The following is a 14,933-nucleotide window of genomic DNA, read 5'->3' on the forward strand; positions in this document are numbered from 1 at the left end:
TGACCTCGTGATCCGCCCATCTCGGCCTCCCAAAGTGCTGGGATTACAGGCTTGAGCCACTGCACCCGGCTCATTATATGACTTCTTCATGGTCAGTCTCTTTCTATGCTTCTGATCTCTGAATTTCTATACTTTATGTCTTACCACTTGGAATTATTCATGAACTATCTTAATTGTAGGTTTTTATCAGTGGCTACTGCTCTCATGCATATTGCCTATTTCCCCAACTAGATTATATAGTCCTCAACAGAAAGTACTGGGTTTTTTTTCTTTTTCATATTTCTCATTGTATTTTCAAAAGTATGTGTGAGTAATGTTCATGATTGGTTGAATTTTGCATGGCACCATAGGTTTCCAACAACTCAAATGTAAAAGTAAGATGCAGGAAGGCTTACTCCTTTGTGTGAATCTAAGGACAATACAGTTAATACCTGAATATAAAATAACTTCTCTAAGTGGTTCTGCTTAGATTTTATTCTCTGTGATCTGGGCCCTTGGCTATATAATTTTTAACAGTGTGGCTTCATGGTTGCTTGTTAATGGATTGCTCTAGGATTATTATTCAGATGTTCACGGTTCTCAACTGGAGGAGAGATGTAAAGAGAAAGGATGTTTTGGAAAGAATGCCAGACTAACAATTAGGAGACTCAAATTTAATTTCTAAACTTGTACAAACCGCTGTTCTTGGTGACCTTTATGATGCCATAGCCCTACTATCCTGCTTGTTGGGGAAAGGAGATTTACATAAAACTGCTTCAGTATGCCACCCCTGTGATGTGTGGGAAGCACTTATTGCTGGAACATGAGATTTGGGGAAGTTCCTTATGCGGAAACTGATACGGTAGCTGTAAGGCCATGGATAAATTATTGACCCTATCTGTGCATCAATTTCCTGAATAGTAAGTTGATCTAATTTGGGCTACATGATTTCCAAAGTCCCCTCTGGTGCTCAAATTCCTGTGTTTCAAGACTCATAAGGAATGAGAAAAGTGCTTGGAAGGGGTGGATGCTATTTAAAAACTGTAGGGTATATTCTCTATTCTTTATCATTGGGGAGAATGACTCCTTTTGTATACATCCCTGAATTAGCTCCCAGAGTGAAACTCCATTCAGTCTGTGGAAATGTAATCAAAAGGTCACTCATCTAAGTGGTTAATAATTGTGTGGATTCTAGCCTCCATGAAAAATTAAGTGTTGGAAAGGTCAACATTTCCCCAAATTGGGCCAGGTATCCCTAGTGGCACTCAAGAAGATTAAGATGGTACACTGACATTTTATTAAATAGCCTTGAATCAATGGTAAAAAGTTGTTAAGTTTCTTATATTCTTTGTATATCAGTGAGAATGTCTCAATTTCATATTACCATTTATCACTTAAATACTCCTCTGGTACTTGCTACTCTTTCTAATACAAAGCAATGAGATAGAAATTCAGAGTCTAAATAGACATGGTAGCTATTTTTGTTGAATCTATTTTTGTGATTACTTCCTATTTTGGCATGTGACACTGATTTTCCCTTTGTAGTAATGATAAACTTTTGTTTTCATATATGTTGTTTGTTTTAAAATATATATTTTTTAAAATTTATGAAATAAGTTATTAAAAAGCGAGTCAATTTAAAGAAAGTATCACCCAAAATATTGCATACATGGTGACTGGCCCCAAATCATTAAAGTAGCATAAGAAGTTGGGAAGAAATGGAGTGTATTAATAAGAGTCCATCAGGAAACTGATGATGTGGTCACTGGGTTTAACTAAAGGGATTTTGGTGAAGGGATAGTATACAAGGTGTGGGCGGGACTAGGGAAACAAACTAGGATTGGGAAGCATCTAAGGGTTCACCGTAGTCAGAAGCTTAGCACTTCTGGTCTCAAAAGACACGAGAGAAGATGGTGATGCAGGAGCAGGAGGGCACCATAGAACAGGAGCTCTAATTCTGCGATACAGTCACTGTTAGCAACTGAAGACCATCAAGAAGGAAGGGAATAAGGGATGAATACCTGATCTCTCTCCCCTCCTACCCCTGATCCTCTGCTATGCTATCAGTGCCTCTGGTGGCTGAACTCAGAAATCAGAGGCCAAGGGAGCTCCAGTGTTGGAGTCTGTAGTAGAGTTCAGGATCCCTGGGTCACAAAGCAGGGCCAAGAAGGAAGAGAGTGGATTGGGGCCAGCAAGAAGGGGCAAGCAGAGAATGTCCAGGAGACATTAGCGTTCTCCACCAAAACTAAGACTGTGATACTAGTTATGCCAGTCTGCTAACTACATGACATTAGTTCACTACTTACATGTATGCAGGGGTGATATTCAAAGACTACTGATAAGGCCTGGGATCTGACCAATCCAAATGGACACCATAAACCTTCTGCTCACCAGGCTTTCATCCCATGGTTTCTGGATTGAGAGAAGCAGGAAGAGTCTCAGTAGAGAAGGGCCAGAGCAGGTACAGTCAGGCAGAAGAGAACTTGGTTAGTTCAGGGCTAGCGTCTATGTAACCTGCAAAAAGGGGCACAGATGATAAACCCTTTTGTGTTCCTGAGCCTTTGTGCCTTTATGCTTGCTAAGACTTGATCTTATTTGTTTTAAAACATTTTAAAATTGTTTTAAAACTTGGACCTTACCTTGCATTTTCATTTGTCAACTTACTCTCCTTAATTGTTTTATATTTTCAAAAGGGACTGTCTTTTTCTGTAAATATCAAACTGCACCTACCACAGTTTCTTAAACATAGTAGATGCTCAATAAATATATTATGGAGGGAATTTCATTGGTATTCATTCTGATAGTTCTGAAAGGAAACGATAACTCAATTTTCAAAAATCTTTCAATTTCAGACATGAGATTCAGTGGTGTGGTTTATGCATTTTATTCTTTAATATCCACCAGAATCCATGCACTCTGTTAAGTAAACTGAGTTCAACAGACCTGACCCTGGGTTTCTACATTCCTTCTCCTTACCTTTATTCCAGTTTTTAAATTTATTTTATGAAGCTACACATAGAAATGAAAATAAAATGTATGGAATTTTTAACTTCAAAACTCATATTAACATCACATTGTGTCATTTATCATAATCATGATTTCCTGAAAATTCTGTATTTTCTAAGTTACTTTGAAAGTTTTTAGAAGTTCAATGTATTTTTTTTTTTGTATAATCATACGAAGATTTAAGTAGTATTACAGAGTTGGGCACCTATATGGAAAATAGTTATTGGATACTTCAGAGAAAGCTAGATAGGCAAGCAATTTAATTTAAAAATTTTGGCATTATTGGCTGGGTGCGGTGGCTCACACCTGTAATCCCAGCACTTTGGGATGCTGAGGCAGGTGGATCACTTGAGGTCAGGAGTTCAAGATCAGCTTGGCCAACATGGTGAAACCCTGTCTCTACTAAAAATACAAAAATTAGCCAGGTGTGGTGGTGAGTACCTGTAATCCCAGCTACTCGGGAGGCTGAGGCAGGAGAATCACTTGAACCTGGGAGGTGGAGGTTGCAGTGAGCTGAAATTGCACCACTGCACGCAAGCCTGGGTGACAGTGAGTGAGACTCCTTCTCAAAAGCAAACAAACAAAAAAAACCAAAAACAAAACAAAACAAAACTTGGCATTATTAAATTCAAGGCATAGTTGTTGTGATTTTAATATTTATTTTTTTCTGCCTTCATATTTTCTTATTTTGTTTTTATTTTATTACCATTTATGGCAAAATATTAGTTAATATTTTAAAGTATACATTGTGTTAAAGTGGATTACTTTTCCTTAAAAGCAGCACATACTTTGTTACATTATCACTTAAAATGAAGGTACTCATTAATTAGACTTTTTACTTTTAAAATATGGTTGTATCCTTAAGGTTTCTCCTTTGCCATAACTTTATTTTTGCTCAGAATGTTACTGCCTTTTTAGTGTGAAAATGATGGCATACAATTACAGAAACTAGCGTATTTATTCAAGCAAAAGTATAGCTTTATAGTTTCCTTTATTGTGAGGAGTTGAGTCACTGGCTAATCATTTAATTATGGCCTTTTACACTATATTTTTAAAACAAATAAGACCCAGTCTTAGCAAGCATAAAGCTGGGGAAAAATAAAAATGTTCTTCAAAGTAATCTAAATTCAACCAAAACCGTAGATATGTCTTATTCTACGATATTTATTTATCTGCATCTTATCTTTAGAAAAGTTACAATTTGGAAATAAATGAGTTAAGATTTTCTGTATCGAAAGTATTACAAAAAAATATAAACTGCAATTTCATTTTCTTCTGATATATATTAAGAACTCCAAAGGAAATTTTACATGGAAATGTTTTTTATTGCTTATAGTACTTAACTTCATTCATTTATGGATAACAAATACTGATTTTCTTTATTGTGAAACCACAATAGATATCAAAATAATCATGAACGTTTATTAGTATAATGACAATATGTATAGCAAACCTGTAATTAGATATATGATAAGGACAGCCCTAAGTGAGGATGTGAATGTGGAAGAGAGGGCTTTGCTCATTTTCTTTCTCTCCTTGTGTTGGTGTTTTCCAGGTGATGATGAAGGAATCCAGGAGACAGCAGAATCAGATGGGGACACACAGTCAGAGAAACCGGGGCAATCTGGAGTTGAGACAGACGACTGGGATGGCCCAGGTAGGAGAGAATATGTAAAATTCAACCATCTTTACTACTGTTAGAAATACATATTTTTCTTTTTTTCCTGAACATTAGTTAGCTTGCAAAAAATGTTTTTGTGTGTGCTGGTTATTATAAGAGAGTTTAAATATAGATTATTATTTTAAAATACTTTTAGATTTTGTTACATAAACCGTAAAAACCAAAGTGCTACCACTGCTTGAAGTTTCCATCATTTTTTTCTTTCATCTTCATATAAAATTAGTCAATTCTACTTGCTGCTTTGAACAAAGGATTTTTAAGCTACATCCAGATTTAAATTGGGCACAGTATTAAAACTTAGAAACAAGAAACAATAGTACTTCAAAGAGCGATCATTTTCAGTTTAGTCATGTTTTAAGCCATAGGTTGAACCTCAATACATATTTAGAAGTTTAGAAAATATCAAAAGATGCCCCCTTTTGATCTAAGGTTTGAGTAACATTTTCATTTTGATGAGTAAAATTACATTTGATTTTACAGATCTTAACATTTATTCATTTAAAGAAAAACAAAAACTGATCAAAATACTCCACCACACAAATATAAATATATGTAAATATGTAACAGTCAAAAGAACTCTGCAGAAAAAAGTCTTTACATTTGGTGCTAAGTAATTTACAATTGATAGTATATTTATAAATGGAGACTATTATATCATCAGGTTTAAGAATATAAGTGAGTTCTGAAATAGTTTTAGCCATAATTTCCAAAGCAGTAACATTTTTCATTAAGAAAGATCCCTATATTTCAATCACATTTTCACCCTTGCATGACTTTGCAAATTGCTCTCTGCTGTACGTGAAGAAGAGAGGAACTCCAGCAGTAATTTTCTGAAACCAGCAGCTGGAAAATATAATGCAAACAAAAATGAAGATAGAGTATATCTGATTATTATGATGTCATTTCTAATGTTATTCATCATACACACAAATGTTTGTATTCTGTATTCTATAACATAATGCTATACAAGATTTTAGATCAAAATGTATTATTTTAAATTACCACATTTTAAGAGTTTATAAGGAAAATATAGCCTTCTGGCATTTTCACCCTTATGTCATAATGCTTCTTCTCCAATGTGGGGAAAGGATTCCCCCTGATTTAAAAAAAAAAAAAAAATATGGGAAAAAAGATTTTAGAACATCTTGATTTTGTCATGGAGGTTACCTTTAACTTAAAAACAGTGAGTGAACTTTTATATCTTATATTAGATCTTATAGTTATTATTATTATTATTATTTTTGAGACAGGGTCTCACTCTGTTGCCCAGTCTGGGGTGCAGTGGCATGATCTCGGCTCACTGCAGCTTCCACCTCCCAGCCTCAAGTGATCCTCCCACCTCAGCCCTGCAAGTAGCTGGGACTTCAGGCATGCACCACCACAACTAGCTAATTTTTATATTTTTTGTAGATACTTGGTCTCACCATGTGGCCCAAGCTAGTCTCAAACTCCTGAGCTCAAATGATCTGCCCAACTCAGCCTCCCAAGGGAATTACAAGCATGAGCCACTGTGCCCAGCCTCTTACGGTTCTTTTTTTTTTTTTTTTTTTTTTTTGAGACAGAATCTCACTCTGTCACCCAGGCTGGAGTGCAGTGGCATGATCTTGGCTCACCGCAACCTCCACCTCCCAGGTTCAAGCGATTCTCCTGCCTCAGCCTCCCAAGTAGCTGGGACTACAGGCGTGTGCCACCATGCCCAGATAATTTTTTATATTTTTAGTAGAGATGGGGTTTCACCATGTTAGCCAGGATGGTCTTGATCTCCTGACCTCATGATTAGCCCGCCTTGGCCTACCACAGTGATGGGACTACAGGCGTGAGCCACTGTGCCTGGCCATAGTTCTTTATTCATAGAATTAAGTATGTATATGTTAATTTAGAAGCGTTTTTACATTTAAAATTAATTTAGATGGTCTTTTAGATATGCCTGCTTGCAGACAGGTACATTCTGGCTTACTCTTACAATAGGGAAAATTTGTGGGGAGTAGGCTTTTATCTTTGTTTATGTCTGGGGCCCATAGCTTTTCCAGTGACTTGGGAGTAAGTAAGCAAATTTAGGGGATAAAATGGCAAACACATGCTGTACACCCAGTGCTACCTTTTTCAGGAAGCTTTTCAACAAATAAAGTTGTATTTGTGGCTAAGAAAAGAGGGAGAGAGAAAGTGAACAAAGTGAGGAATTATGTTGTCATTCAAAGTAAAGAATTTTCCATTTTCATTTAAATTTATTTAATGTATTTAATTTAATGTTGTTTTTATTTATTTGATATTGGTACAAAAAAAACTTTATACTCTTTTCTGGGCACGTGGTTATGACAAAACTTTGAAGAGAAAATACATGTCTCTAAGCAGGTATGCCTACAAAAAAATTGCTTCTTTGTCTATTATAAAGTGAGTAACAATTTTTTCTCCATATATATTTAGCCAAAAAAAGGGTTTTACTATTATGAAACTCCCTGAATTGAAGTTGATTCATAACAAAATAATATCCATTTATTTACTTTTCAAGGTAGAGTATTCATTAATTTCCTTTAATCAGGAGATTTGGGAGAAAGTACGGGGTATTTTGTGTTTTCGCTATTGCATAAACAGCAATTACTTCGATGTTACTACTGCAAGTTTTGTTATTAATGAAACAGTATTGGCATTTTCCAACTGTAGTCAGGAGAGAAAATTGTGCAACTTTTAGTGATAGTTTCCAAACATATTGGAAAATGGGCTTTACTGATGGTTACCCCATTTACCCTGATATGATTATTACACATTGTTTTCCTGTCTTAAAATATCTCATATGCCCCATGAATATATACACCTACTATATGCCCACAAAATTAAAATTAAAAAAAAATAGGCTTTAGATTCCATGGGTTTAGGTTCAATTCTAGATTTAATACTCACTAGCTGGGAGATTTTGGCAAAAAATTTGGAATTTTGGCAAAAAAAAAAACATTGTTCTCTCTTTGCCTATATCCTCATTTGTAAAAAATAGAAAATAATTTTAACAACTCTTAGAGAATTAAATCAGATCATATACATAAAATGCCAGTGATTTACTATTGTGGCTTTGCAGTTGTTGAGTCTTGAAGCAGAACTTTTTAAAATTCTTCTTAGAGTTTCTAATGCCCAGTAGTACATCTGATGAAATGAAGAGAAAAGTTTTGTTATACTGAGTTGAGCCACAAATTATTGATTAAGATATGAGGTACTGAAACAGATTTGGATTTCAAGGTCTTCTAATTTTAAGGTTCTCCACCTCAGTTCTGACAGTCACCCTAAGAGAGATGGTTTTCTCTAAAAAGAGAACAGAATCAAAGGACGAGGAAATTATCTAAAGAATTTGAGTCATAGAGCTGACGTCATTTAAGATGGATCAGGATTTATATATTTTTTTAAGAGCTTAATTGATGATGACTCCACAACCTTTCTTGATGGCTGAATTAAATAATGAATCAACTCCCGTCTGAAGTGTTCCATTTTATCAAATGCAGATTCCACAGTGGAAAGTACTTTTTTCTTATGTTATTCAACTAAAAGATATGTTTTGTTATCACTATTGCTCACACCTTTGTTAGCTGTTATGATTAAGTGTAACCTAAACAATCTTTAAGAAAATTATCTTACATGTAAACATTTCTGTGGTGGAATTCTTTCATGTTTAAATGTTTCTGATTCCTATTTAAGTATACTTCAAGTTCCTATGAATCTTTCATAGTTTGAATGAAAAGCTAGACACACACTAAGCTAGTAAGGTTCAGGCCAATATAAAAGTCATCATCTCATTATTTCAGTATCTCTCACATCTGTTTTTTAATGTAATTGTTCTTTCTTGCTTATAAAATTTTACTGGGACACTTCTTTGCTTGGAATCTAATTCACAGAACATTTACTTTTCACTATTCTGGTTTTTCATCTGTATTTGCCCATATTTTATTTATAACATCTGTCTTCTTTTAAGTAAACATCTTTTCTTTTCTTTTCCTCACAAATTTTATGTTTTATCACTATCACAAGTTCTTCATTTGCCAATATTCTTATACGTCTAAGTGTTCAATAAATATTTATCTTGCATTTATTGTAATAATTGTTTAGAGTACTTGGGAAAATTTGAAGGTGTAACATGATGCTGTCCGTATTCTCATTTTTTGGATATCATTTCCCTCCTGTAGGCTTCTTTAATTATTCATGTACCATATTTGAGTCACTGATGCAATAATGAAGCATCTCATAGACTGGAGAGTAGAGTATGGTTTAAACTACAGAATGAAGTGTACAGATTTTAGATTCTGGCATGTCAAGTTCAGAAGTTCAGGCCAAGCTTCAGTTTCCTTATCTTTAAAACGGGAATAATAATAGCTTGAAATGCTGTGATGAGGATGAAATTTGAAAGAGATGATATTTACAAAGTGTCCAGCACAGAACTTGGGAGAGAATAGGACTTGCTAAATATGTGAGTGGTCTTCCCTTACCCTAGGACTGAACTTTGTTAAACAGTTTTCACTCCATCCTTTCAGACAGACCAATGGTTGGAATGTTGACCTTATTTTGAAAATAGTGTTTACATCCCTAGCGATCTTAAGAACCACATTCCATGACCGAAGTCTGTTTTATGTACTCGTATTTAGGAGACTAGGGAAAGAAAACTGAGGTAAATCTTTTATAAATCTGTCATCTACCTTTATGAAACAAGCACCTTAAAAGTCACATCTTACTTACATCAACTTTCAGTGTGCTAAATCTCTGAATTACCTGATTAAAACATGGTTACTTCACTTGGGAATAGTGAAAATCTGATTTGTCTGGTACAATATTGAATGAAATCTTGGTCTTACCATCAGGCTTACAGCAGCTATAATTGAAACTTTCAGGAGCTCTAATAAAGGAAAATATCATGCTACTTAAATATACAAATAAGTACATGTACCCCCCTGCCATAACATGTCTTAATGCAGACATACGCAGGTATAACATTTTGAGCAGGTATTGAGATTCTTTGACACAAACTTTTCAGGATAAGTATATACCTCTATTTAAATAGATTTTAACATTTATATATTAAACTTTGGGTCATTTCAATAAAAATGAAGTAGAAAATCAAACACTATATTGATGATTTGTGAATTAATAGAATAAAATTTGTAATCTTTTTTTGAATTATACATTTTCAAATATTAAAACTTGCTTTTACACTAATAAGTCAGAGTATGCATCAAAGGTAAATTATTTTGGGGTAATGTCATGAATGGAGAAGACCAAAAACATTCCCTCTGTTTATATCTTGGCTCTGCCACTTATCAATTTTGTGACGTTGAGCAAGCTATTAACACTCCAAGGCCTCAGTTTCCTTGTTTGTAAAATAGGGCTAATAATAATAACTACCTCATTATTGAGATTTAACATCTGAAGCATGGAGCTCAAAGCTTCGTAAGTGCTCAATTAATTACTCTTAATATTACTTTTACTATCACTTCAGCAATTGTACCTGTGTCGCCATTACAATGCCTTACATGTAATAAGTCCTTGTTAAACATTAGCGCAGTGAGTTAATTTGGCAAAATGATTTTGCAATGTAAAAGTCATTGTAGGATTATGTTAAGTATGTTCTATTCAATCTGACTTAAAACATGATTCAATTCAATAATTTTTAATGTAAATAAATTTTCAAAAATAAATGTCTAGGGCAAAATCAGACCTGTCTACTTGTTGCCTCTTGACTAAAAATTGGTCAAGGTATCTGTAAATAAGTTGCTTTATACAGTTGCTGTTTAACATGATGGATATAAACAGATGATCAGGCAAGTTCTGCTTTGTACTTTAAATTAAACTAGTAAGATGATCACTTTTGCATAAAGTGAAACTGTAGCCAGAAGACCACTATGAGATAGAAGCACACGCTTAATGATACAGCTTTTTCCTCCTCTTTACTAGTCCAAAGAAGGGCTTGAAGATTACAGTTCTGATTTCGTTTCCTTTTTGATTGGGAAAATGTGGTAGATATAAGATCTGGGAAATGCCATTTGAAGTAAATTAACAAAAACCTATGAAACATAGTTAACCATAGATATAGTCTGACAGTAAGAAGAATATTGTGAGAAGCAGAGGAAATCCTAGAATGACTGTGTATTACTCTGACAGTGAATTGGTATTATCTCTGCTATCAGATAATGCAGTTATCATTAATTTTCACATTTGCATTTCAATCTTTGGAAGGAAATGACTCTTGCCGGATGAAGATAAGAGCTCTGTACCACTATAATGAACCATCATTTTATCTCAATGCTTTGTGTCCATATGAAAATGAGGCAGAGAGGAGTGTGTGTGTATGTGTGTGTGTGCTCACATGTGTGTGTATGGGGGGTCAGGAAAATATTATAGCAAAGTGTCAAAAACTGGTACAGACTTTTGAGCCCTTGATGAAACAAGAGGGGGTAAAAAATAAACCTTCTGTAGTGTCGTTAAGTGGATATCGGATTAAAAGATGAAAGCCTGACTCTTTCTAGAACAGAATGCCACATGAACACGGTAAAAAAGTTCTCTTTTATACCCTACTCCAATTTGCACTCTCATACAGAATTAGGACAGATATAAACACAACCAAAAGAAAAGAAAAAAAAAAAGTAGGTTGGATCACTGTTTGGAAAGGCAGCTAATGTCTTTGATTCATAAACAACTTTATGAAGTATACCAATTTATTATTACTATTATGATGATTTTACTTCTTCAGCTGTATAAGAATGGGAACTAAGTATATTTAGATAGTGGCTTGTCTTAGAGTTTGCAAACATCTAATTTGTTTACATAAGTTAAACTGAGAAATTCAAGTTAAAGATAATGAATTTGAGATAAATTTTCTTTGGACCTTTCATTGCAGTGACCTTTTCATGAGACATAGTACTGGAAAATGAATACAGTGCCAAATTTTATGATTATCTTATGGTCCCCAAAATGTATGACAATTCACTATTTGCAGTAGAAGCTCCCTCAACTAAACTACAATTTCTATCCCTCTCTAAAACTTACTGATTGAAGCAGTTTTGGTTTCAGTTCTATACCACCAAATTTATATGTTCAAATTCTAACCTTCAGTACCCCAGAATGTGGTATTCTTTGGAAATCGGGAGGTCGTAGTAAAGTAGGGTGGACCCTTGATCGAATATAACTGGTCTTCTCTGGGAGACAACACAGGAGAATGCCTTGTGGAGATAAAGGCAGAGATCCCCATGATACTTCTACATGCCAAGGAAAGCTAAAGTTTGCCAGTAAACCACCAGAAGCTAGAGGAGAGAGGCATGGAACAGATACTTCCTCACAGCCCTCAGAGGGAACCAATCCTGTTGACACCTTGATCTTGGACTTCTAACCTCCAGAACTGTGAAACAATGAATTCCTGTTATTTCAGCCACTCAGCAAACTGATACAGGAGCCAGGAGTTAGAAAGAAACGATGTGGGCAGTCACTTGTATGCTTCCTAGGCATACTTTTTACTATAATTTTTACTTTATTTTAAATATTGTCTAAACCAATGAAATATGTTCACACAAAATATATTATTTCTATGAAAACTATGTTGAAACCTTCAAAAAACTGGATAAAGGAAAATCACTAAAAAATGTAGGTATGGTCAAAAAAACTGAATAATTTGCGAGAAAAATCTTACAAAATATTAAAGAAACTTCACTTAAATAGCTTTGCAAAAGCTTTTACATCCTCCATTCTAATGAAACAAACTAGAAATCATACATGAAGAATGTGAATGCTGTTTATACAAGTGAAACACAAATCGGTTGGTCTATATAAAATGTCTAGACTCTATATAAAAAGTTTGATGCTTTTATGTATTATAAAGTAAAATATGATGCTTATAACGCTATTTTAAAAATATTTCTATGGTTTGGCTATTTTGATTAAATAACCACTACCCACCCCACTTGTGTTCACTAACAGGGTTTTACTGTGTTCTTTCCCATTGAACCATAATTCAGCTTAGAATGCATCTCAACAGGGCACTTTAGAAAGACACTACCCGTCAGTAGGAATTGGTATGTAAGAAATATCTTTGCCATTCCTTTTATAATCTCTATTATTAAAATGTATGCACTGTCCAGGCACAGTGTCTCATGTCTGTAATCCCAGTGCTTTGGGAGGTCTCGGTGGGAGGATCTCTTGAGCCCAGAAGTTTGAGACCAACCTGGGCAACATGGTGTAACCCTCATTTCTACAAAAAAATTAAAAAAACAATAGCCAGACGTGGTGATTGGCACCTGTGGTCCAAGCTACTTGGGAGGCTGAGGCAAGAGGATTGCTTGAACCTAGGAATTTGAGGCTGTAGTGAGCTGTGATCCTGCTACTGCACTCCAGCCTGAACAACAGAATGAGACCCTGTCTCAAACAACAACAATGAAACAAAAAAACGAAACCCAAAATTATGCATTAAATATGTACGTTGGACCAGGGATTATTGGCATTGATTTCCTTGTACCAGTATTGTGCTCTGAAAATATATGTGAGAGTAAATTGACTCTCATATCTGGAAAGCTGAAAGAAAGAAGTAAATCTATTTTGTTTTCATTTTGTCTGGTTTTAAAAAGAACTTAAGTGGGCTTAAAATATAAGTAAAGATCAACACAATGATATGCATTGGAAGTAGTTTAAAATCATGAAAAGTAAAATATATACAATTTGATATTGATGTACCACAAATTTGGAACTAAATTACTAGAAGGATAATATTGACTGAGGACACAGATAAACTAGTTAGGGCAAGTTTATGTTTTCAGATACATATTTAGTATCAACTATATGCAACACTCAGTGTTAGGCCCTAGGATATATGATGGCACATTAACCAGAGTGATCTCAACTTCAGAGAGTGTATGTTCTACCAGAAATTGAAAATTGTTTTAATAATGATTCTTGAATGCTTATTGCATATGTGATAGCTGTTCTCTTGAAGTAATTTAAATGATATCATAAAACTATATTATCAGTGGTGGGGCTAGCCCAGTCTGGTGGAAAGAGATTCAGTAATGATTCCTGGGAGGACCAATCATTTTTAACTTAATTTGTTTTATTTTATTTTTTATATTTTAATATGCAAAGTTTTAAACATGCATCAAAGAAGAGGGAAGAGTACAATGAATTCCCATGTACCCATTGCCCAACTTCAAAAGTTATCAACTTTTAGCTAATCTGGTTTCATCACTTCCTTCTAAATTTTTTTTTCTAGAGTTTTGTTTTGTTTTGTTTTTCTTTTTGAGATGGGGTCTTGCCCTGTCACCCAGGCTGGAGTGCAGTGGCACCATCTCAGCTCACTGCAGCCTCCGTCTCCTGGATTCAAGTGATTCTCCTGCCTCAGCCTCCCTAGTACGACACCACACCCAGGTAAGATTTTTTAGTTTTTATTAGAGATGAGACTTCATCATGTTGGCCAGGCTAGACTGGAACTCCTGGCCTCAGCCTCCCAAAGTGTCTAGAGTATTTTAAAGCGAGTTTCAGAAATCATGTCATTTCACTCATAGGTTCTTTGATAGTCTCTCTAATAAATGATGACTTTTGCTTTAAACAAATATCAATATAACACATAAAATATCAATATAACACATAAAAATATTCTTAATATTATCTAAAGTTCAATTCATTTTCAAACTTCCCTACTTATCTCAAAAAATGTCTATGGTTGGTTCATTGGAATCAGGATTCAACAAAGATCCACATACTGGTTTATATGATAAGTCTTTTCGAATGGATAACAGTCTCTCTCCCCCTACACTTACCCCCCACCCCCCATACACACACTTATTTGTGGAAATGAAATTTCTCCTGCAGTACTTTTCATGTTCTAAACTGGGTAGATTGCATCCTGGTGGTGTTGTGTAGCATGTTCTTGATAGCCCACATTTCTTGTAAATTGGTTGTTAATCTAGATCCTTGAGTAAATTCAGGTTTGATATGGTGGGCATCAATACTGCATACACACTGGTGCTTTTTACTGCTTTATATCAGCAGGCACATAAAGACTGGGTGCCCAACTGCATGCTCCGGTGCACTACCAGTACATGTACTGTGTGGTGGGAATGCTCACATGTACTGTCGCTCCAGTTACAGTTGTAGTGATAGTACAGTGTATCAGGTGGTTTAGGTGTTTTCAGCCTGATCCGATGTTTGTCAAGTTTCTGATCAGCTTTTCCCTAATAATTATTGCCAGGTTCCATTGTATCTATAGGATTTGCAAAATGCTGGTTTTCACATCTTGTCATTGTTTGTGCGAATT

At 34.9% G+C, this 14,933-nt stretch overlaps 1 protein-coding gene across 4 annotated transcripts in view; it reads left to right on the forward strand.

The window, feature by feature from the left end:
- ZFPM2 (zinc finger protein, FOG family member 2) overlaps window positions 1-14,933 on the forward strand; it is a 506,031-nt gene that overhangs the window by 118,439 nt on the left and 372,659 nt on the right. For all 4 annotated transcript variants that reach the window (XM_017885192.1, XM_017885194.1, XM_017885195.1 and 1 more), the window contains one exon: window positions 4,541-4,642. In XM_017885192.1, coding sequence (XP_017740681.1) covers window positions 4,541-4,642 — 102 coding nt within the window. The remainder of the gene's footprint in view (window positions 1-4,540; window positions 4,643-14,933) is intronic.

Source organism: Rhinopithecus bieti, unplaced genomic scaffold, assembly GCF_001698545.2.
Source record: "Rhinopithecus bieti isolate Rb0 unplaced genomic scaffold, ASM169854v2 scaffold_13352, whole genome shotgun sequence".
Lineage (NCBI taxonomy): Eukaryota > Metazoa > Chordata > Mammalia > Primates > Cercopithecidae > Rhinopithecus > Rhinopithecus bieti.